The sequence below is a fragment of the Dermacentor andersoni genome, chromosome 5 (genome assembly GCF_023375885.2).
Source record: "Dermacentor andersoni chromosome 5, qqDerAnde1_hic_scaffold, whole genome shotgun sequence".
NCBI lineage: Eukaryota > Metazoa > Arthropoda > Arachnida > Ixodida > Ixodidae > Dermacentor > Dermacentor andersoni.
In genome coordinates, this window is record NC_092818.1 from 105,535,367 (window position 1) to 105,561,411 (window position 26,045).

Here is a 26,045-nt window from a genome sequence, read left to right on the forward strand (position 1 = left end):
AAATAGGAAAAACAAATTAGTTAAGTCCTGACCCCAAAATGAAAAGAAACTATGGCACAACAGATTACATTGTACTGCTTCTCTTTCTTCTTGTGTTTTTTTTTTTTTCCGGCAGGTATTATCAAATCAGCTCTTTACTGAGGAACTATTCTTGAAGTTTATCATGAACTGCCTCGTTCGTGCTTTTTCACTAAAACCTAGTGTATGGCTTCTCACAACACGTGGAGCGCGATGCTCGAAACTAGAAAAAGGAACAATGGCGTCGACTTACAACTCACAAGAAACCTCGGCAACACACGCAAATTATTGCAAGCTATTAGCTACTAATTTGATAGCATTCTGACATAATAATATAAATGCGCAGCGAACATCTCCTATTAACCTTTTCAGGCTGCGGTTACTTCTGTCGATGTAAAACTTCATTTCACCACATTTCTTACATCTTTAGGATCATAAAAAGCGTACAGTTCCAGAATACAATAACAATTTTCGATTCCTTATTGAGTTTTGTCAAGTTTACAAAATGCGGACTCCATGTGAAAACCAACTGCAGAAATATGAGATATGAAAACACTGTACCTATCGGCCCACTTGAAAGTTATGGCTGGTGCAACGCATTGTGGAAAACATTGAAAGAAGTGAACCCGCTGCATACAAAGACACACTCACACCGACACAATATACCCGGCCGTCTCACTTACCTCTCGTCTTACTAAAATATATTGTACATTTTTTTTATTCAAGCTTGCCACACAGTTCCAGTCAGCAGTGTCTCAATATGTGCGCCACATGTTTTAAAAATTATTACTTTCATCAATGCATTTGCTGTTGATGTAGAATCTTGGCGTAATTTAACAAAATATTTGCTCCTCTCTCTCTCTTCATCCCTATACCCCCTTCCCCTAGCTCAGGGTAGCAAACCGGACGTGCGTCTGAATAACCTCCGTGACTTTCCTGCCTTCTATTTCTCTCTCTCTCTCTCTTTATATATATATATATATATATATATATATATAATATTCGCTATCCTCTTTTAATCGCCGAAAAAACTGTCCTTTTTGAGAGAGTGCGGGAATGCGGTATAAGCGATAACAAGCCGTGCTTTCATTTGGTATTAAACCTGTGCTTATGTTCTCGCATCTTTCTTTGCCATTCGTTTCCGTTTCAGAGCACGTAAATATCTCCCGTTATCAATTATTATTCGCCGTTAAAAGTCCGCGCTTGCGTCTTTGGTTTTCTCCTCGTCATGCAGTCACGCTGTTATACTTTCAATCGTAAAACTACCCCAATCTTTAACGTTGCTAAGTTTACTTCTAAGCCAGCTATTGCCAATATTCACTGCCCAAACGAGGAAACCACGCACGCGATTCCGCCGACTCCGTTCACCGCATACGTGGGCACTGCGGGGCACGTATAGGCGGCCTCACAAATTCGTCACTCACCGATGACAAGCAGCGAGCTCTCGTGGTTGCGCGTCCGGTCCTTGCGGAAGTCGACGCGGCACCTGTACACGCCCGAGTCCGTCACGGCGAGAGCCTGCAGCCGCAGTCCGGGCGTCGGCTGGGTGACGAAGTAGGCGCGCGTCCCCCAGGCGATGGACGAGTGTCGCGCCTGCGACACGTCCCCTCGTCGGGCGTCCACCGAGTAGACGGGCGTGGGCAGCGCGTCCTTGTACCACAGCACCAGCGCCACCGAGTCGTTGTCCGGGGACAGGTCGCACGGAAGGAGTGCCTCGCCGCCGGCGAGCGCTGTGACGTGCGCGACTGCGTGGACAGAGAGCGCGGAAACATGTGGTCAGTTGACTGGGTGCTGTGCAAACGTGTAATACACCCGTGGCTTAGCGCACGAGCCTGCAAGGGTTAGGCAAAGCGGTTTGAGGAACTCTCAAGGCAGAAAAGATGTATTTCTGAGAGAATAGAGAGAAACAGTTCACGTTTCAAGTTTAATCTCAGTTGTTTATGACCTGGATTAAGGAGGGAATAATCATAAGAAAGTCCCGAAGTCCGGAGACCGTTCAGTTCATGTATGCGTGGTTGTTTGTTGCTTTTCTGATCGACTGTAATGTTAATTTGAATTTGAATATCAGTTTCACTTACTCATGCTGCTGGTACATTGATATCAGAAAATAAAAATAAAAGCTTGTGGCGTCGTGTGTTTTGAGAAAGGTTAGAGGAGTTGTAGTTCGGTATATTAAGTTTGTCGTACTTCACGGGAAAGCAGGACTTGACAACTTTGCAGCAGATGTGTACATGTCATCAGTCGCACAATGTCAAACAGTTCCCACCATCAGTGTCATCGTATTTTTCGGCATAATAACAGCTGACCGCTGGACAACGCCTGCCTTCGCTGACCGTCCATCACCTCGGGCCTGCCTCAGTGGCAGGGAATTACCCAAGATATTCACTACGTCCTACGCTCTCTTATTTCGCGGAGCGAATTTTTGTATATTTTCAATGGCCATTCCTTTTCCCAGTGAGTGCAGATGTGGTTTTTCCAATAATCAGGTGGCGGAGCCCTGTCTAGTGCAATTTTTTCACCTAGTTCCACATTTAGCATAATCCGCATCAAACCTTGGACTGCGTCCACCGAACTTATTTATTATTATTTTTTTTTATATAGGCAGAGTATATTAGCTGCCATTCATTAATTTTACTTGTTAAAACCTAAAGAAACCACATATTTTCAGATGTATTTAACTGATGCTGTTCAGCAATTGCCTAGAATAAGGTGCGAATTATGCAGCATTTTTTTCTTCTTTCGTCACGTATTTTGTCAATGAATGTATGTGTTGAAAACATAACGGAAGCTTAGCTTTTTTTTTCTTTTTTATAAATGTGGACTCGCTGCTTCTATTATCCTTTTTCTTCAGTTTCTGTTTCAGACATCAGGTAACGTTATTGTCTTTCTGCGGTTCCCCCTATTTATTTATTTATTTATTTCATTAGGCGGGGTCGATCCTCGATTCCGTCACCAGGTAACTGCTTTATTGTCATATCAAACTCATAGAACTGTCTTTAGCTCATTCCACTCTTCCTCTATTGTCCTTCTGTCACCAACATGAAAAAAAATTGACAGTCACTTTAGCATACGCCAGAGAGTGAAGGCAAAGTCTGCGTGCTGAAGACGCACTCATTAAATTACTTGACATTCTCATTCGAATGGGTTGCTACTCATCACTTCTTTTTTCCCACTAAAGGTCCTGGGTTCGCGGGCCTTAATTGACGCTACCTTATTTATCTGTGCGTTGATAAACTTCGCCGTAATTTACATCAAAGGTCGAGGGTACGACTCCCACCAAAGGTCGTGGGTTCGTGTGTCTTAACTCTATATTAAGCGTGCCGTAATTAACTTGGCCTTAACACCAATGTTTGCGGGTTCGACTTCCTCATATTCTCGAGCGCTCGACTCCCACGGAAGGTCGTGGGTTCTAGCGCCCGAATTAACTAAATCTTAAAATTAAGTTTGGCTTTCTTTTTCGGCATGATGAGCGGCATCGGAGTAAGCTGTGGAAGAAGGTGACGACGAACGCGCGAGCACTGGCACGAGCATGTCTCTGCACGAGACGAGCTCACCTGACCTTCTGTACTGCATGCCAGGTTTTTCCAAGCCGTCGGTGGTAGGAGCCAAGTAAGGCTTTCGCTTTAATAGCAACAGGAACAGATCCCGCCTACAGGTCCCTGAATCACACCTCAGAGTAAGCACCATTACTGTTTGTGTTGTATGTAAAATTAAATTAAATTAGGTGGTTTTACGCGCCAAAACCACCTTCTGAATATGAGGCACACCGTAGTGGAGGACTCCGGAAATTTTGACCACCCGGGGATCTTTAACGTGCACCTAAATGTAAGTACACGGGTGTTTTCGCATTTCGCCTCCATCGAAATGCGGCCGCCGTCGCCGGGATTCGATCCCGCGACACCAGCCCAACACCATGTGTTCTGTTTCACGAAACTTAATTTTCACACAACTTCTTGCGGACATGGTTCGTACAATACCTTTAGCTTTGACGCGAAACACTAATTGCTTTCAGTAAGATGTCTTGGGAGGTCACTAACGTACTTTTAGCTTTGAATATCACGGCCTCTTTTGAGAGTTGTCAGATTTTAAAAAAGCTGAAATATGTATATATATATATATATATATATATATATATATATATATATATATATATATATATATATATATATGAGTGTATCACTCATTCGATAACATTTCGAATAATCTCTCCAACGAACGTAAACTGGGATACATAGCGCAAAAAATGACACAAAAAGGAAGCAGGAACACGGTAGGAGCGCTTTAGCGTTCGCCCCGTGTTCCTGCTTTTTCCTTGTGTCATTTTTTGCGCTATGTATCCCACTTTACGATTGAACTACCAACACGCCCAAACTTCTTCCCTGCTGTCAAACGAAAATTTTTCTGCCATATTATGAACTATGACCATAAGGCAAAAAATTCGTTTCCTTTGCAAAATTGACTGGAATAAAATTTTCATCATGCATAGCAGGCTTAGCTGCCCACATATAGCCAGACCTTCGCACCTATGTGCATGTAGTTACTCCTGTTATACGCCACGCCGCATAGCCTCGCGCTCGTAGTTGAGTGCTTTAGCTGTCCCGCGATGCACCACCACGCAACAGTTTGCCGCTCGTGAATGTCCTCAGTTAGTAATAATGTATGAACGCGCAGGATCGCCTGCAAAGCATGATAAGAAAATCGGGCAACTGCAACGTTCACACCCGAGCTGTATAATCCCGGTTACCAGCGCGTTATGGGTTCCGTGATACGGGGAAGCACCTGACCAAAACGACTGTGGCAGCATGCCTAACGTATTCCTCTCGGGGAATTCCTGGCGCCGAAACCAGACATCGTTCGGGGCCATTTCACCGCGCATGCGTGTTTTAGTGGCGGCGTTCTCATTGCTTTCGTTATGCTCGCTATCTCTAGGCTCGCTACGCCATTCTATGATGGAATTCCTGAGTACCAGACGGTGTTATGCGAATTTGTATCTTGCCCGCCATCCAAAGCAGCTAGCGAAACAGCGGCCTGACAACAGCTAAGTTGCGGCTGGGAATGCATGTATGCGAGACTATGCCTATCTTCCTGTAGAACAGTTTACGCCTACTGGTCGATGAGGCGTAGCGGAAAACGAAGGTTAAATGGTTCATAGTGTCAAGTTGTAGTGACGATGAACACAGCAAGATCTGTGAATCACAGATTGGCTCTTAATTGGTCCAACCTGTGCCCCGGAAAAACAAGTTACACTAAAGTACAACGATAACGGCGAGCAGTCAGCGATGGTCGAAAATCTGATCAGCGGATCAAGTGCGTTGGCGTTCAAACATGATTCGTCGAACGTTCTGGCGTAATCGCCGGTGGCTGCGTGCCTTCCAGAAAGTACTACGCAATCTACGTGGCGTATACAGTCAGATTACACAATATTCGGTGCCAACACACAATAGATAGAGCTATTGATAACATTTGAGAAGCTTCCCATACATGCAGGCGTGTCCTGCGCTGAACGATTACGTTTAACATTTGTTAGCCGGTGAAAAAGCGGTCAACGGAGAAAGACGATTAAGTAGCGATGTCAATATTCATGAACTGAGGCTATTTGTCACCTGCCTAAGTTTCTGCACGCGGAAGTTCATCCATCTTGCCAGAATCGGAATGCTGTTGCGGCAACCAGCAATCGAGCTTGAGACATTGTAGACAGCAGAAAAGGGTCGTAGCCACTGAGCCACATCACTGGGGGATAAATACGGCGAAAGATTTGGGAATTCGGCCATGTTATGACAATGTTGCCTGACGGTAAGGGAAGAAAATATTGGTGAATCGCAAGCTATGAGATCTAATACCAAAGGAAATAAGGCGAAGCTTGCTTGAAACTAAACAGCAGAAAACAAAAAAGAAATTAGTGTTCAGTGACTGACTCGTGACAACGCTCCCACGATCAGGCGGGCCGCCAGAGTCACTGAAAGTGCTTGCCCTCATTTTGGCATCGAAACGCACTGCGTGTCTCTTGTGCATCTGAAGACATTATAACCCTCCATGCCCGTGCGGTGCATGCACCATGGACCGTGACAGCCTGACGGCGACCGCGCGATGGCTCCTCAAGTGTCCATGTAATTGATATCGCCATTAAGGTAAAAATGAAATGCTGCAAACTTCATTCAAGCAAGCATCGGCCATAAGCGAGCTGGAAAGCAGCCCCCTCCGTTATTAAAACCACCTGTCAAATTCCGCTTCGCTTCTTCGTTTTCTTTCCGGTCTTGCGTATTTTTGTTCCTTCTGTTTCTTACTTCTTTTCTCGAGCTGCCTTATGAATCTCGAGGGCTCCGGAACACCTTTACTAATAAGGAAAAAGACTGTTCTTTTTGTTCCTTCTGCCACTCACGCAATGCCCACGGCACAAAGCACAAAAACTTAGCACGCATATAATAAAGCAGGCTTACCAGTCTGAACTTAAAAGCTATATGCTTCCCACTCTACAGCGCGTATTAAGTTTATTACAAATATTTCGTGCGTTCAACCTCAGCCACTTATTGTTTGCCTCTAACGAAACATTCCCCACTGCGTCTTATTATTTGGAAGAAAAGGAAACGGAAGAAATGAGGTGGTTCTTCTCTGTGAGCCCACTCACGCTTCGCGTAGCCATTGTTCAATGTTTCAGTAAGCTCTGCTCAAAGGACAACGAGGAGAACGAGCAAAAGCGAATTAAGCATGAAGGCGAATATCAAAGGTGCGATATGGCGCTCACCAGAGAGATAATAAAAATTTGTTCACGACACAATATTCTAACATACGCGCATGCATGCTGGCGAGAACCGCACAGCGGCAATACTACAAAGCGTAAACAGTAAAAACGGGAAGAAAACTGATTACGCTAGATCAGCAACGGAGCAGCAGCAATCAGCAGAAAGAACCAATGACAGGATGAAAACGCGAGAAGCGTATTCCGCTAGGAGTCGTCAAAAGCACTGCTGCACTGGACTCTAACTACGGAAACCATTGGGAATGATGAAAATTCTGTATTTATGCGTAATTGTGGAAACAACCTAACAAACAAAATAAACAAAGGACCACAGAAGTGCAAAGCGGTAAAAGAAATGCAGAAAAAGTAAAACAGAAAGAAACGATTATAATAATAACAAAAAGAGAAATAAAAAGGGCACGTGGCAACGAAAATACAAACATGTTCTGATTTTAACTCTATTTCGCAATATTTCAGGTTATTGATAAGTAGCTCGTTATGTTAGTGTCTTTTTGTTAGAACACGTTGTTCTTTGGCTACTGTAACCATGCCAACATTTCCTGCTTCGCTATGTATTTTGCCACTCCTGCGAGCTTATTTGCCAAGAATAGCATTACACTCTTCAGAACTAAGGAGAAATGGCATCATCTACGTGACAATAAAAAAAGTCATGAAAGCGAAAAAATCGAGAGAGAATGCGCTGCCGGAAGGAAGCCATAGTTTTTGAAGCCAACCAAATCAGGGTTTTCTTCCGGCTCGCTCGAGCTATTCGTGCGAGAGAAGCCGACAATGCAAGCTACACTTGGTGGCGCCGAGAAAGACGGAAATAGCGAACTGCTCGCATTTCCCGCTGGAATTGAGAACGTGAGGCATTTTATTTATATATATATTTTTATTTGAAAGCCGAATAACGGAAACCCGGTGTGATTCGTCATCTGTAAATTTGTGCTCAGGTGCACATAAGCATTGTAATGCCAAGTGGTACAGTGGAGCGTGAATTACTACTTCTGTAATTTATCACATCGGAACGTTCGGCGGCTCTTCCTTGTCGCATTATTTAGTCTAGACTACTTTCGTGGTATTTCTTTTTCTTTTATGTTCTTTAACGTCGACCCGAGAATACTCAGATTGTTATGCGCTTGAATATCCATCGAGGCATAATATTGAGACATAATAAATATATATCAAACTATATTACCACGCTCTTTCTTTTCCGAGTAGGAGTGGGCAAATGTTCGAAGTTTCGAATATCAATCGACTACTACACACTAACTATTCGCATTCAAATTCGAAAGGGAACTATTCGGTATCTTCCTATATTCCAAACTAACAAAATATTTCGCCATAAACGAATGTTAAAGTCCAGTTCGCAAATTATCACAGATAGCGCAAATCATAAAATTTTACATGACAAAATTTTTGCAGCAATGCAGAAGCAAAACGGGACATGCGAGATTTCGTTTCGGTTTTCCGGGAGAAGCCTGCACGACAGACCGTAATCTTTTTGTTTAGTTTGTCATTTAATCAGTCTTTTTGGCAGTCTATTTACGTAGTTCCTTTAGTTTTTGTGCTACAAGACGCGAGATATCGCTTGCAACGGGTGCTTTTACAAATGTATACAGCACACGGGTACGTTACTAGCTTTTTTTTTTTTTCATCGCAACTTATGATCTGTTTTCGGGAACCATCTATACAATGTTTTTGGAAAGCTGGTCATGTAGTAGCCAATATTTCTTGGAAATATTATTTGCAATCACGCTCTCAATTTGTTGAGAGGCTATTATTGTACGTTTTTATTGACAATTACTGTTATTGAGTATAAAACTGATCCTTTGTACCTAATAGCTAGCTGTCTTTTGCACTTGTCAATATGGACGCTGTACATAGTTACACCGAAATAAATATTCCTGCTCTAAATATATGCGTCTCCGTTTGACTATTTGAACAGTATACCTACCGTTCGTATGTGACTTGTGTTAGAAAAAGTTAACGTTGAAACGATACTTCCTTTCTGTTCGGTGGTTTTACGCACCTCATTGGATAACAAGTTTATAGACGTCAGCCTTTTGCGTCCGACTTCTCAAGGGTTACGGTAGACGTGGCAATCGGAGGGTGGCACATTAATTTCTTTAATGAGCACAGAAACTTCGGTGTGCTATTCTTTTCCCCCCAGCAGTCGAACAAGCTGCCTCGTCGGCTGGAATGTTTCATAAGACGTTGAATGCACTCCTACTGCTGGTGTACATCAGGACTGCTGTGAGTAATTGGCTACCGGCGCAACTTGCGACGTGACCTAAGTATGGCCGACACAATTATCAGAAATAGACGCGGTTTAAATTATTTTTATTTGAATCGTTTTGCTACTTCTTCAATCCGCAGAATAACTGACCGAACACAAGTGTGTCAGCTTGGCGCTTAATGCAAACATTGATGATAGCACGCACAGAGCTTCTCATGTGCTCGTATGTATCCGTAGAACTTGCGACGGGGCTAACTGTGGTGACATTTCTTCAGCTCACTTTTCATTGGAATGCGAGTTGGTGGTTTCTCGGGATACGAGAATTTTGATGCTTTATAGTTTCTCCCTTTTTGGAGACATTTCTGACAGCCTATAGCTTCTCTATTATGCGTTCGTGCTAATTTTGCCGTGAGCATGAGTACAGTCAAATTATTGTCACTAGGATATATTAAAATACATGCTTCTAAGATATTACTCGCTGATCAAGCAAATATGACGCACACAAAAAACAAGCATATACAGAACGAGAAAAAGAAGAAAGAGTAGGATTGCCCGTGCTGTCTCTTTCTGTACTTGTAGCATCCGTTTATGACTTTTCGCACTGCAAGTATAACGCACACGTATAAATGAAGCGACCTGCGAGAATCCTTTTTCCGAATCATACGATTCTGTAAGCGTGGCACGTAAGGAAGCTAAAACATGAAGCAGCGGCCAAGGAACGTGATTTGCAATCTACCACTGATTTTCTTGTTCTGAAAAGACGAGTGCCTCCTAGAACTTACTCCTATAGGCGAATGAAAAGTGGTCCGTTGTTCCTGTCAGCCAAAGAGCATGAGAGGCGGCTTTAATGTACTCTCGTCGTCTATTAGAAAATATGCAAGCAACGCGTAGCCAAGAGCCTCATCGTCTGAACGTTGCGTCACGCAGCGAGAAGCTTCAAAAAGAAAGGAAAGCGAGAAAGTGGTGCCATTCTTTCTAGTACCTGCACCCCTTCTTGCACGTTTTCTTTTTCCCGCATTGATACTGAAAGCGAGCGGAGAAAAGTGGAAGGAATCTGATAAAGTGATCATGCTGCGAGCCAAGCTCATCCCTCGCACCTTGCAATTGCTTCCAAATTAGTGACAGTTATAGTGGGGCTGTGCAACTAGAAAGAATAACGTTCGCGATGGCGGTGCTGGCAAATAAAGTAACAGCGTAGTTGTTTTCCTTTGTTTTCGTATGTCGACGTGGCATCGCGCAACATGGGGGAGACGAGGCTATTTTTCACGTGCTCGCGCCTTTTTCCACAAGGCTGGAACGAAGACATACTTAGGTTTCTTTGTCTCGGTATTCCCGTCATTCACATTTTATCCTCCCCTTTACGTTCAAGAGTGCCTAATACGTTATACAAAGAACTGTATAAAGGGCCATATGGCGTAAAACTACTCCATTTCGATTTTATTGAATTGTCCTGATGTCAAATTTACATTATTTCAAGAGCTCAACCTAACACTTTCTTTGTTTCTAGGTCACTTTTGTTTGCTTTCAAGTCAAATAGCACGACTTACCTCGACAGGTTATTCTTATCTAATTGACTGAGAAGAGGCGAGAAGCACGCAGAAGTGGAAAGTGTCGGCGGGGCTGAGTCAACGCAGTGAAACAAGGTAACTCGGTGAGTGCAGTGGTCCCAGCGTCTGTGATTGGTTCGTAACGGGAGCTAAAAATGCCGCCTAAACGGGGTCCTCAGCAAAGTAGAGTTGGCAGAACAGTGTCGTATACATGTCGAAAGGGATCCACAACTTTGTACTGTCATGCAAAGCAATACGAAAAGAACCGCATTCTTGCCGTCAACGCCGAGTAACCGGTGCCAGAGCGATCGGCGGTTATCCATATTCTATTCCTTTTAGAAAGGGGCGATCGCTGGCTATTGCGTAAACAAAATCACCATTGTTCGTCGTCATAATGCACCTTTACAGCGTACACGTCACTTTGACGTGGCGAGGTGTTGTACTTTTATGACGTCGAGAGACAGACAGGTGAAGTCAGTACCCCGAAATATTTAGACAGGTATGGAGAAGGCTAATGCCGCAAAAGGCGTAAACTCTGAAAGAACGTATTTCATTGGTCAGGCTAATCATGCATATCAGTCTGTGCTCGTCATATGAGATGGGTCGTTTTCGCAATATTTGCGGCCTCACGTGACAGACTTGAAAGGGCATGGCCGGAAAGTTTATCAATCATGGAGGCCTAATAACAGAAGTGGAATAAAAAGAGTTGGACTAGCTTTACATTATAGCTCCCCAAGTTCTGCACAAGGACAGAGACTTTGTTTTTCAGCGCTTTGCCTGAGCACAACTTAGTAACTTCGTATACTCTACTCTATTACGCGTATCTATACAGAGAACATGTTTCTGTAGTTCAATAAAGAAAAGGGGTTGGGGGAAATGGTGTGTACAAGCATTACAGCTCCAACGTTGTTTCCCTGATAACAGCAATAACAATAGTTGAACAGTTGTGTGCATCCGAGTGTTTCAGGTCGATGTTTCTTCTTCTGACTAATATTTTTTAACGACGCTCTAAAAAATTGGAGGACGCTTAAGCTTCGCCTTCAAGAGTGGAACGCGATAGCGTTATCGCACCCCGTTCGCACTGCCCACTCTTTCGCTAGGCATGCTATTGAGTCCCACAAAGACATAGGTTTCATATACAACACTTCTAAGTCCACAGCACAACTTTGGAGCATCCTCGCAGCGGTCCCCACACGGCCCCAATGCGCTCAAACGAGACGAAGTGGAGAAGTGGGCGAGTGGCGCGCCACCTGTTGGGGCAGCGCCGTACATTGCGAGGAGGGGTCTTCTGTGTTTGCCGCAAGATGACTCTGCGTGTGCGCCAAGCGCAGAAGAAATGTAGCGAAAACGTACTTCGCTACTCGTTTAACGGCGACTTCTGTAATTTACATGCTAATAATTACCGATATACACCGCAGTATAACTTTCTACTGCACATTTCTAAGGCAACACCGCATTCACTACAGGCGATTTGTCGCGCTTTGAACCATCGAACTCATGGCTGAGTGGTAGCGTCTCCGTCTCACCCTCCGGAGACCCTGGTTCGATTCCCACCCAGCCCATCTTGCAAGTTGTTTTTATTTATGAATTGCCCTGCTGGATTATTCGCTCACGGCCAACGCCACCGACGCTGACGACACCAGCTTTTCTGCGACGCGAGCTCCTTAACGCCGTCGCGTTAATTTATCAATGTGTGCGCTGCAGTCACTTAACTGTAGTTTATAGCAATCAGAAATCAGATGTTTATAATGTACATTTGGGGGAGCTGAGTAGAAGCAAGCAGCCATGTAAGTGTTTTAAGGTGCTGAAAAATGCAAAAGTCTTGTTTACAAGCCATTTCCTTTATGACATGCTAAAAAAAAAGCTAAAATCTGTCAGCATGAAACTGCAACTGAAAGGCATTGTGAGTTTGGGTCTCTCTTCTACACATTGCCGCGCACGGTAATGTTTGAATTTTTTCCCAAGCACCAGCTATATGCAGACAATACTAAGGTTCACAAGACGATGGAGACTTAAATAATCAGCAGTGCTCTAAGAGGAGATGTCGTCGAAGCCAACGTTTCAGCAAGGGCCTTCGTTAAGTACTTGTTTCTGGTGAAACCCTGTTTCTTAACATTGGCTCTAAAGACATCTCTCGCTCAGCCGCTGTTTATCCCTGTTGTGCCCAGTTCATGAACACACGAATACCGGGTAAGGTAGCTTTCGTCTTTCCTCTAAATAAACTTAACTTTTAACCAATGAACGAAGCGAGTCATCAAGGCTCTCTTTCAACAAAGACCGAGATTCAAGGCTGCGAACGGGCCCTTTGGACACAAGCATTTATATATTGCATCCTACTGTCTATCCTCACAATACCTCTCCATAGTCCTCTTTTCCACCGTTTCCCTCTGATGACTCTCAAGGACCGACGCTGCGAAACAACTTCGCATTCTAGCACGCACGATCTCCTTAGCAGAGTGGAATACCTCACATACATATGCACTGACTAAACCCTTCACTGCCACTCAGACCTCCGGCCGGACTGCACCGACGTGAAGCGTCTTTTCTGTGGCGGTTGTGGCTTGGAGTTGCCTTCACGGATGCCTACTCAGCACTAATTGGAAAGGCTGATAGTCCTACATGGGATGTTTGTGGATGCGAGGAGAACATTGACCCCGTGCTGTGTCATTTCCCCAATTTCAACCACAAGGACAATATTTCTCCAACACATTGAGGAAATTAGATGATCGTCCTTTGAGTGAACAGATAGTACTAGAGCACCGTGCCCACCGATAATCGGCTCGGAAGGCAGTGAAGGCACTTTTGTGCTTTCTCAGAACGTCTGGTTTGCGCAAGCTGCTCTAACTCAAGTACTGTCCGTGCTTGTCTCTATACCTCCTGTCTCCCTTCTCTCACTTCCCCTTCTCCCTTCCCTCAGCGTAGGCTAGCCAACCAGACTCTTGACTAGTTAGCATCCCTGCCTTCCTGTATTCCTCTCTCTATCTCTATCTCTCTCTGAGGATAGTAGCCCGATAGAGGACTATTACCTCAAGCCAACCACTCTGTGTTTTCTCAATAAGTTTCCTTCCTCTTTGCGAACGTCTCACTGATCGCTTCACTCTGTTACGTTCCCAAACTTTATGATATTGTAATTCAGAAGTTCTTACTGATAAGGTGCCAAGTACTGCAATAACCAGATATATTTATCTTTATGAGATCTGTTCTACACCCTCTAGAATTAGTTTCCACAAGTGCTGGATAGTGGCACAAGTTTATAAAAGTCGTAGGTAATTAACCCGCTACGCATTCTCTACTTGGATAGAAATTGCAAGTAATTCTCTATGAGCCCGAACGCAACAGAAAAGAGAGAGCAGAAACTGACGAGAATGGGAGTTCATCGACCACCGAAGATCAAGAAAGCGCGAGGTCGGGTTCCATAGAAAATGCAAGAGAGGGGCACGCAGAAAAAATTGGGTCGCCGGCGGAAAATAGCGTTCTTATCACGCGTGCTTTCATCTTTTGGCAGGCGAAGTGCAGACCAGAAGAAATTCAAAAAATGAAAATGTCAGTATTCCTTCTTCTTTTCGCTCTCTCATGCTCGCGTGCATCGGCCATCTTCCGATCACCTAACGTCCTGCGCGCGCACACCCACTCCTCACATCTATTCTGGTGCGCGCGGCAATGTTTATACTTTCTGGCTTTTATTATTTTTTACAGTTACTCTTTCTTGTACCACGGTAGAAAAAAAAAAAGGTTAAAAAGCATGTCGAAATAGATGAGCCGACTTTTTTCTGCCTCGTCGTGGATCTCTCATTTCTTTGTACATTTATATAGATTTTACAACCATTCCGTGTCTGTCGATTTTTCCCCTGCGGGCCCAATGAAACCGAGTGCTTTCGCTCTACATGTGGTTTTCTTGTCCCTCACTTTTTATCCAAGACCACCGACTTTTTTTTTCCGTCTGCGGCTTTCGGGGGGAGGGGAGGGGAGAGGGTGTAGAGTACACGTACGGGCGCGGTGAACGTCGAGGCCGCATTGGCTCCGATAAGAACGATCGTGGTCCTTTGCGTTGTCCTGAGGGCACCGATCCTTTCCCTCGCGCTTTGTTCCTCGGGGCTTTTAAGGCACTCGCTGTGATCGCATTTTTAACCGCATCACACAAGCCGGTTGTGTCGACATTCTCTGGAGCGGTTCTTTTGCTGTCTGCTGTTGTGTGAAATAAATCTGACATACCCTGAGTATCTCTTAGTACCACGCCACGGTCAAAAGTCTGACACTTTCGTTTGCTTCGCATTTTTTCACTAAGAAGGATTCCACAGCAGGCGCAGGACGTGATAACAGTGCAGGAATGGGTGTTTATTAGGTTTCCTTCCAGACCTTTCCGGACCTGTTACGGACAGTGATTTGTCCTTGTGTGTACAAAAACGTGAAATGGTAGACAGAACAGTAACTGACAAAAATAGTTAACAAAACGAGCAATTTATGTTTATATTTTTTACTCCACTGCATGTTTCTACGCCATTTAGCAGCTGTCTCCCGCTTACTTTCCTTAGTACTACCAGTAGTTTTTCTGCACTATTTTAACGCTGACGGCGGTGCACGCTTTACAGGATTAAGAAAGGAATGAACGAATGGCTGGGGATGACTTGGGATAAGCTTACGAGTACACCCTCGCCAATTGAATTAAAGAATATTTTGCTCTTTACTGTCTCCAGCAGCTAGCTTTGAGCTTCAGAGAGCGAATTTCTCTTGACTATACTAACTATTTAGTTACGTTCTTGCGTAGACTGCCAGGACACTTTGGACCAATTTCTGAGATGCGTGTTTACGTTCGCATGAACAAAAAGATGTACGGGCGTTAGTCGAACTTCTGCGCAGCTGCAGGAATTTGACAAACATTTTGCATGCCTGTGGTGCTGCTCAATGGCCCCGTGATAGATACATTGTTCTCGGGAAATCACAAGAAACTTCGACGCTGTATGCAATGCACCGGAAACCGAAAGGCACAAAATGCAGCAGATCCAACGAGTTGGAGTCCATATACAGCGAAGCTTTGTGTTAGTGCACAAAGAGTCGAAGCACGAATTTGTGTTTATTGAATGTCCGCAGGCTTTGTTGAGGCAGTGTTGAGAGGCTAGTGCAATGCCACCGACGCGGGATGCGCGAAGGCGATCAGCGTCTGGTGGTGGTGCAAGAAACACAGTGCCGATGTGGATCCCTTCCTCCGGTGTGATTGGTTGGTCTGTTAGATTAGAGAACAGCCACGCAGCCGCCGCGGTCACGATAACCCAGCGATAGGTTCGCAAGGAACTTTTCAAACGGCACACTAGTCGTTTGCGCACGTCACCAGAAACCTCCTAGTCCTCTACGTATTTGCAACAACCGTGTTTCTGGAGTCTTTATCAATTAAATCCTGCATCACATTCCCTGGAAGCATTATTTGTACACCACCCACCCACCTCCTTATTGCAATGCGTTTGATGTCGTGAGTGGAGTGATTTTTCTGTGACTATGGTCTAACGAAGTAAGGCAGGCGGGAAGGTCGCGTCATAATGGCAGCGGCGGCTTCACGGCTCTTACCCAGGAGTTTCACCGCAATTTTCGCGACGCCGTCTTTTTGATACGACATATTTACGGGTATGCATGCACGGAACAAATGATATGTAAATCCTCATTTTCAATAATAGCACATGTCAAAGCTTTCAGTTAGCCTGAGGTGTTTATATTTCACCTGATTTATTTATTTCACTGAAGGACATCTTCAAAACAGCAGTCAGAAAACCTAAATAGATGATCTTTTTCTAATCGTAGAGCCCCCAGAATTAGCTCGTTGCTTGAATGTTCCTAAGACGAGGAATGACGATTTTGTGTGGCTTATGTAATGCGTAGCGCAAATAACCGATGGTTCATTAAGGTACGAGGTTGGAAGCCAAGTAAAAGTTAACGTAATCCAAGAGGGCAATAAATACTGTGGTGTAATCAGATTGCAAAATTTCCATGCGTAGAATTTAATAAGCTGAATGAAGATAGGAACAATTCGAGACAGCTTGGAGAGGCCTTCCTTCCGCAGTAGCCTAAAAAATTGAGGCTCCTTACGATGATGTATAATACTATTTACGTCTTACCCAATGCCACCATTTTCCTACGGTCGATGTCTTACAACTGTGTTTCCTGGATAGGGTAAGTCAACTTTACAGGTCTAGGGTAGGAATGTAAACAATATTGCTCATAACTAGGAAAGAGGTTCGCCTTGTAGCGAGCATAAACTGACTGACGGCGATAGCAAGATGAACAAAAAAAAATAGATGGAATGCGACAGTGTACACTTCGAAACAACGACGCAATATAGAATTAACAAAACGCGCTGTGCTTCTTCATTCGGTGTAACGTCGTTGTGTCGAAGTGCGCTGCCATATTGCATCATGACTAACGAACTAGCCCAACAGTGCCAATTTGACCAGAAGCTGGAAATAAGAAAAATTAGGTAAGGAAACCGAATACCTACTTTCTGCATTTCATGGAAGGTTATTGTACAGAAAGTATTGGTCGTCATGCGGGACACACGTATCAGCATAGCTCAGGCAATTATGCGGCTGCTTTCAACGCAACAGTGGGAGGAGGTTAATGAAGGGATGTATTGACTGTACCTAACGTTCCGGGTAGCAACGTCTGGACTATTATAGAAGCCGCAGCGCAGGACTTTTCAATAATGATCAGTACATGATGTTTATACTGCATGCAAAACATGGGCACACTTCCACTCCTGTTTTCCGCCCCATCAGAAAAGAAATCTTCATAGCTGAGAAATAAACTTCTGACTATGTGCTCAGAAGAAGGTTGCTATAGCCATCGATACATGATTGCAGCTAATAATCAGTGATGGCGGCATGCACCGTGGCAAATGCCTGAGGTCAGAACTACGGTCAGTTTGCAGGACAAGTTAGTCAAATGAGACTTCGTCCGAAGTACGATGCAATGGGCCGAGACTACCTCCACCCGACCACTGTAATAAAGTGACCAGTGGACCCAGCTGGTTGCTATCCATGTGGCTCCCATCCCAACAGAAATTTGTGTAAAAAAAGAAACGTGTTAATTTTTTCAGTTTAAGCTCATCTCACAAGAAACTGCACGCCTGGCACATCTGAAGCAAGCGTATATTACGGATATGGAACATTTCATCAGTAGTAAAAGCGTACAATCTGGACTGCATAGATGTGAACCCTATTCTGAGCTGAGTGGTGGAATTTTCCAAGCTCACGAACTCCCGTGTGCATGTGTTTTTATTAAAGGGGAAAAAAGATGACAATTTTTTTTACCTAGTTCAGGAAAGCAGGAACAAAAAGACACGGCTGCCTGGATTGTTCCTACATACCTTCAAACTCCATCTTGAGTTTATGAACGCCGTTGACCTCTTCATTCTACTTTTACCGGTCATTTGTTCGAATTCTAGAAATTTCAGATGCACCGAACGAATTGAGATACGTGCATGTCTTTGGCACGAGCGCTCTCCGACAGTAGGAAACAAAACGACGTGGTTTTACTCCTAAGGGTCGCAACTGGACCAAAAAACAATAAACTTCAGTTTGAGACCTGCAGCTGGTATTATATAACAAGTTACAGTCTTTTATTCAGAGATACTAATGCTTTAACTTTTGCTTAACCTCAAGTTGTCATTTGGAGCGCATTCTTGCGGACAACAACAGCACACAAGCTTGCTCTACGACTTCAGGTTTGAGGTTTTACACCCACACGTCCTCCTCTACGTCCTGTCCATCCAGGTCTTTATGTTTACACCGCACAAGAGGAATGCGGAACAATTCAGGACCCCTTAATAACTTTTCTTTCTTCTGGTTGCTTTCATGTAAACAACAGCCACAAATACGCACCAGTAGGGCAGCAATTCTTGGTTTCAGAAGGATAATTGATTTGTCTTAAAAAGGAAATAATATGGCACAATATAAATATAGACATAGCCTAAAAAGACACGACCTGAACACTCGTGTCGCGTCTGTTTAGTGCCGTGTATTGCTGATCTCTATTCAGATTTTTGCTGAACACTTTTTCTTACGCCTTCAAAGAATTAGAATATAAAGTACTCTACTCGCTTATAGCAACAAATAGTGGGTTGATTAGTTGTATAGGAGAACAAGGCTTCCTAATGCATTAATTATGTATTCTTAGTTCATCTAGATTTTATTTCAAATGCCTCCTCACCTTTTTTTTTTTATCATCGCTCAATGGCAATGCCCGTTTCAGCCACATTCTTAGCAGCAACGTTAAAATACGCTCCTAATTTGTTTCCAGTGTCTGTATAACTAAAGTCTCCAAGTACGAAGTTCCTCCCTGCTTTCCTACAATGACCGAGCACGAGTAAACAAGACGTCCTTGATTACACTTCGTTTAGACAAGGACACCTTATTGTCAATAAAGCAGAACTCGCGAAGCCGTGTCCGTGGAAGTGGTCAACGGCTGTGCACGAAAGCACAGTGCACTCAAAGTCGCTGCGAGCACTGTGTGGCGTTTTCTTCCTTACTACTATGAAAACATGAGCATGAAAGCAGCGTTGCAGTAGACATCAACAGCAGGCACATCAAGCACTCCGCCTCAGCACACAATGAAAAGGGTGTCGTAGGGGATCCTAGCCTTGCCAGCGTTTGCTTTCTCGTTTTTCCTCACGCGATGTCACTGACAGGACTTCGCGTTCTCTACTCGACAATAACTACTTAAGAGAGTTGTTTCCTCTCTCTCTTTCACTTCCTCTCTCTTTCTCTCCCCCCCCCCCTCCTCTCTCTCTCTGTGCTTTGAGCCTGAGAGCACCGCATTACACATTGTTCCTTCCGGCGCTACACCCAAGTCGTACGTTTATGGGACACCAGCACATTGGAAGCCTCAGTTAGTGCGACAAAAGGTTCTCTCTGTTAGGCGCCCGCTTTCCCCTCAGGCTTTGCCTCCCAACACATCGCTTGTCTTTGTTTCCACAGATTCTTTTTCTGTTTTCTTTTCTTTTCTTTTTATTCGTTGTTCTTCCAAAGTGACCTTTGGTCTGTAGATCGAGCTGTTTGACGCGACGTACTGTTTTGCCAAGGCGCGCCAGACTCTTCCGACGTGCTGTGTTTTCCAGAGTAGTCCAAAGCAGTTTTTAGCGCTTGCTGTTTTTTCTAACGAGTATTTTTCCGTTGGAAAATTTATTTCCAAAGCAAGTTTCCTTCTTCTCGGCGACTTCACTTGTCGCCATGATGTTTCCGGAGAAATCGCATGTAGCATATCAAGCATTCCGCTACAGAATTTTAGTGAGGAAGCTTTCATAAATAAAACTGTGCTTTTCACAGCTGCTACTTTACTGTTTGAAAAGCAAAAATTATACTCACAGATGGTCTGTGCTTCTTTTTTTATTTTTGCATATAACAGTAGGCTATGCTACAATAAATAGGATTTTGCACGGTGACGCAAAGAGTAACATAAGGTTGTGGCCCCAAAAAGGCAACTGCGAATGCAAAACATATGCAGAATTATACATGTGTAACCAATGCAATGTGATGACCAAGAAACGAAAAAAATCTGGAAGTGTTCTTGCAGAGCCACAGCATAAATTTAGAAAAATGTTATGACCACTATATAATCACTGCTTATGTTTTATTTTATTTTTTGAACTGAAACGCCGAAACCAAAGACATAGTATTAATCTGTAACGAAGTTTTTGTACACTCGTTAGCGTTTAGGCTAGAAGTCAGAACTGATTATGGCACCGCATAGAGCGCTAACTTCATCAACTAAAGTTACAAGCTTATAATATTAAAACAGGAAAACATTAGGCGTTGTTCGACAGTGCCTCAGAAACAGTCAATATATTGCCTAACTAAGGACTTACAGGTTATCTTGAACAAAAAAATGCTACCTTCTTATTAAACCATTTATAGTTCGTAATATTTACTACCTGCTGAAGCGAGAAATAGTCTAAAATGAATAATTCACATTTTTAGTTAAAAATAGTTGTAAATACTAACTATACGTTAGTAATCGTTTTAGACGATACTCACTGCCTCGTTAGTAAAGTTACCAACTCAGCTAAAACAACATTACCAACAGTTTACTGGGGCGTAATCAGATTACGAATGCCGCTTTCATGGTCACATTGTGTCGGTGCTATTGTAATAGTATAACAAAGTTCACTTAAGCCATTAAAAATATAGGAAATGCATCCTTTGTTATATGTATTAAGCATCAATTATTGGTATGAGTAGCGTTTACCATGGATATTATGGTACAATGACTTCGGGTAATAATGTACATGGAGCCATGAAGGAACAATAAATGAAATCACGCGCTCAAAAACAGCTGTGCTACGCCACTTTTTCTTTCTGTATTAAACATAGGTGCTGCGTGAGACGTACACTAAGAGCAACTTCAAGACCATTTATCACATACTTTAGGGCAGCACGTGGTGTACGGGTGAGCGCCTTTGTATGTGGATAAATAATCAAAATTTTGGGCCCAAATTCCTATAGCTTTTGATCTGTATGTATATGTGCTACGATGTGGCCCATAAGCTTTTAATACATAGTAGTGAAGGAACTTAATTTATCTGAATTTGGCCTAATACTGTCACAATCACGGTATACTAGACGACGCCCAGACGAGGTAACAGACTTTACTAAAGCAGAAATGGTGATATGCTCAAGTTGGTTTATATTGATCGTAGAAGTAATACTCCGCGGCATGGTTGAATACGGACAGAAATAGAAGACAATAGTGCTGAGCTCGCTACAAAGTTTATTTGAAATATAGAAAATAGAAACGGAAGAACATATATCATATAAAATAATTGCGGCACATGCGCAAAAGAAAACTTGGCAACTTTTTGCAGATTTATAATCAAACCTTTTATTCATCATCATCATCATCATATTTATGTCCACTGCCGGACGAAGGCCAATTCTAATTACCCCTGTCCTGCGCCAACCGATTCCAACTAGCACTCGCAAATTTCCTAATTTCGTCGCACCACCTAGTCTTCTTTCTAATCTACTACTGTATAAAGAGAGATTATCTGGCTACAAAGAGATGATTAGCTTTTGGTCGCGCATATGCTTCGATCCTTGGACTGATGTGTGCGTATATATACCGGGTGTTTCAGCGAACACGACACAAGGAAGAAGAAGTCGCCAGTGGGAGCGAAAGCTTCTCGGCTCCATCGATTTATGAGTGTTTCTGCAGTTTTTTTGAGCGCTACACCCGAAAGCGGCATATCATCTGAAAGATCAAGTCATCACGAACCCAGGGATACCAACTTTTTGGGTGAGCGTGAAATTTGCGACTTTTTACGGCACGAAAATCGCACGAGTCCCGTGTGAGCGCGGCCAGGCCTAACGATGGTTGGGCCTGGCGCATCCTGCGTTGGACTCGGGGATTGAACGAAACACCACCGAGATGGAGATAGACGAGGCAGGAACTGGGGAGACCCCGGACAACGGACCCAACCACGCAAAACGCGTTTCCGTGGGAGAAGACGCTGAAGGCGTTGCGGACGGTTGGATCGAAGTTACACACAGAAGAAGGCACCGCACGAACGCTACCCAGATGGCGGGAAAGGACGACACCCGCTCGCGAAGCCCGATGCCCCGAGGCGGCCGAAGCATAGTGAACAAAGTTCTACGAGCAAGTAGGATGCCCAGACTACCCAGGGATGATATCAAGATAATTGTTCGACCGAAAGACGGTCTGAATATAAGGAACACGTGCGGAACGAGTCTCGACGAGGCGATACGCAAAGAAGCGGTAGTGGGCGACGACGAGATGATCACGATCTGTCCCAATCCCATGCAAAACATCCTGGTGATAAGCACACCGGACGAGACAACTGCGACGAAAATCGCTAAGATCAAGGTTTTGACGATCATCGGAAAGAGGCACGAGAACAACGCGTACGTTTCGGCGCCCGAACAAATGGCAAAAAGGATTATCCGCAACATTCCCCTGAAGTACACGCAAGACCAGCTCATGCATGCTCTGGTGAACTCGAGAAACCCCTCTTTAACATACGCCAAGCGGCTCGGCAGTACGACCACCGTGATATTGCTGTATGAGGGAAACAGAGTCCCCACATGGGCTTACTTCAATAGCATCATGATAAGAGTATCATTGTATCGGAAACAGATTGACTTTTGCAAAGAGTGCGGCAGGCTCGGCCATCGACCCGACGTATGCCCTAAACCGGAGATCAAACTATGCCCGGCCTGCGGATCGAAGAACCCGAGCATCGAACACGAGTGCACGCCCAAGTGCCGGATCTGCGGCGAGGCGCATCCCACGGCCGACCGAATGTGCAAGGCAAAATATAAGTTGTCACACATAGTGAAGGAGAGAAGGTGGCGGGCAAGAAGCAGAGAAGAAAGGGAACACACACTGGAAGAAGGAAAGACCCCTCAGCGGACCCTATCACCATCGGGGTACAGTATGGCGCAGGGAAAAGGCCAAAGTCGCTCGAGATCCGGATCCCTCTCGCCGATAAGAAGACGTAGCCGAAGTCGTAACAGACCTAAGAACAGAAGTTGAAGCCGGAGTCGGAGGGGAAGCCGCAACCGAAACCGCCCCATGCCAGACGGCGTGCGGGCCACACATGGCGAGATACAGACAGGGTCGCGCAAGGTCACCTGGTCCGACATAGTCGCGGAAAGAAATGGATACTCTGTAAAGAGCACCCCCTTTTCTGGCAGCACGAAGAAAGCCCCCGACTCCCTCCTGGCGTCGAGGATGGAGAAAATGGAGCGAGAAAATAAGGAACTTCGAGAAGAGCTGGGCAGGGCCAGAAAGCAGAACGAACAATCCGCAAGGAAAATCGACGAGCTACAACAGACGCTCAACGAAATCTTGAAGGGCATGAGAGAATCCCCTCATGAGAGGATCCCCTCCTTCACCTCCCACGAGGCCGCCGAGCGAGGCGATGCGACCGCGACAGGAGGCGAAGTAGGCCAGATGAAAATGTGTTGTGGCGAGGAAGAAGCGCCAGCGGCAGCGGGCTCCAAGCGCAAGGGCACGAGCGATACGCCACCTACGGAAGACGCTTTGGACCACGCACAAGCACTGAAGAGACCCAGGTCAGGAGCCAGACAGATAGACGCGATCGAAGAGATGGTGAACAAACTGACGGACAAGACGGAGCGAATGTTTGACATACTCCTGACAAGGCTGAATGAATCCGACGCGGGACGGAACGCGCAGTACGCAGCGGTCAACACCCAACTCGCGGCCATGAATAAGCGAATCGAAGATTTGGAACACGGGACGATGTATCTGCAGCAACAGCAACATCACCACCACCTGCCTGGAAGGGTCGTGTTACCATCGCCACAAGTGGTAAACGCACCGGCCATCCTCGCCAGCGACAACAACGCCAACACCACCCGCACCAGGGCAGGAGGGACGCACGGACAGTTGTGTCCCCCCAACACCTCTGCATAACAATCATGGCTGTGTCCCGCAAGTCCGACAACAGACGCATAGTCTGGCAGTGGAATTGCAGGGGCTTCAAAAACAGGAAAGCAACGATGGTACAATACATGAAAACGCTTGCCAATAACAAACTTCCTGTCGTGATTGCCTTGCAAGAACCCTTCGACCGGGCCCAGCTTCCGGGTTATGTGACGTGCGGTCCCCCCTACGAATCCATGGGGAGGGAAGTCAGGGTGTGCACCCTGGTTAAGCGCGGGACGGCCTTCATCGAACACGAACTCGTGCTCCACGAAGAGTCGGACATAGACCATGTACTGATCGAAGTCGTGCCGAGCATTGGAAGTAGGAAAACCGGCCTTTTCGGGCTCAACGTATATAGCTCCCCCTCGCAAAGATACCGCACTCACACTTTCGACGCCCTCTTTCGCGAAGCGATGGCCAAAGCCGCCTCCAGTCCCTTGCTGATATGCGGAGACTTCAATGCGCCGCACACGCAATGGGGATACGGAGCCGACTCGCCGAAAGGGAAGAGGCTAGCCGGACTGATGGACGAGCTCGGCCTGACTGTACTCAACGAACCTGCTTCGCACACCAGGATCGGACAGGGAGTGTGCCGCGACACGTCCCCCGACCTCTCCGTCTGGTCAGGCGCGGGCGTGGTCACTTGGTCGAACTCCTTCGAGGACCTGGGGAGTGACCACAGGATGCTGTGTGTGACCGTGGGAGAGGATGAAAGCGAGGAGGGCGTCTGCCGAAAGGCGAGAATCGTAGACTGGGACAGATTCCGGAAAAATAGAGAGCAAGACAAGAAGGAGGGCCCGATCGAAGACATCAGCGAATGGTGCAGAGTACTACTCGCGGACGTAGAGAAAGCCACCGATGAGATCGAATGGACGGACTAGCGACAAGAGCCACCCAAAGAAGAGGCAGACAGATCCCGCGGAGCCGTGTGCGACGGCGCTCCCCAACCGTCCAGAGTGGACAGCCGGCTGGCACATCTTGTTGCGGCCAAGAAATCCATGCAACGGAGAGCGAGTAGGCAAAAACTCAACAGGAAGCTACGCAAGAAGATCGCCGAAATCAACCGGGAGATCGAGACGCATTGCACCCGCCTGTGCGAGCAAGAATGGCAAGAGCTGTGCGACACGATGAACGGGAACATGAGCGTTGGACGCACCTGGAAGATTCTCAGGCACCTGCTCGACCTGGCAAGCACCAGAACGGCGACCCGTACAGAGATAGCCAAGCTGCGACACAAGTACAAGGACGACCCAGAGGCCTTCACGGACGAGATCGGGCAGACGCACCTCGCACGCCCGGAAGGGCAGAGTCACCCAGAGTACTGCGGGGCTCCCAAAGAGGAGCTGGACGCGGACTTTTCCGTGCAGGAAATTAGAACGGTCCTCCAGCTACTGAAGACCAAACTCGGCGCCCGGTCCTGACAGGATCACCAACAAAATCCTGAGGAACCTGAACGACGACGCCATCGAGAAGCTCTGCGAGTACATCAACGCGTGCTGGAAGGAGGGCCGAATTCCGCAAGAGTGGAAGACCGCGGACGTTATACAGATACCAAAGCCGGGCAAACCGCGTCGGGAAAGTGATGAAGCATGCCTGCCTTAACAGGGTGACGACGCTGCTCGAGAAGCAGGACGCCTTCGGCACCCACATCATCGGTTTCCGGAAGGGCCTTTCAACGCAGGACGCCATGCTGCAGATCAAGGAACAGGTCGTGAATGCTCCGAGCACGCACGTGCGCGCCCTACTCGGGCTAGACCTCAAGAGCGCCTTCGACACTGTGAAGCACATGGCCATACTGGACAAGATCAGCCGACTCGATCTCGGGGTGAGGTTCCACCGATATGTCAGCAGCTTCCTGAATGGGCGCGAGGCGACAGTCAAGATCGACGGGGCCCCACCACGAACGGTCCGAATGGGTGGTGCGGGAACGCCGCAGGGCTCCGTACTCTCCCCCATGCTTTTCAACCTCGTCATGATCGGCCTGCCGGAGCGTCTTGACGCGATAGAGGGCGTCAATCATACGATATACGCAGATGATGCGACGGTGTGGACCACG

At 45.7% G+C, this 26,045-nt stretch overlaps 1 protein-coding gene across 1 annotated transcript in view; it reads right to left on the reverse strand.

Moving 5' to 3' along the window:
* Window positions 1–17,904, reverse strand: part of LOC126532033 (cell surface glycoprotein MUC18-like) — a 73,654-nt gene extending 55,750 nt beyond the window's left edge. Inside the window, exons 1-2 of the mRNA XM_050179732.3 lie at window positions 17,892–17,904; window positions 1,443–1,763 (exon numbers count right to left, since the gene is read on the reverse strand). Of these exons, the coding sequence (XP_050035689.1) occupies window positions 1,443–1,763; window positions 17,892–17,904 (334 nt within the window). The remainder of the gene's footprint in view (window positions 1–1,442; window positions 1,764–17,891) is intronic.
* Between the last annotated feature and the right edge of the window lie 8,141 nt (window positions 17,905–26,045).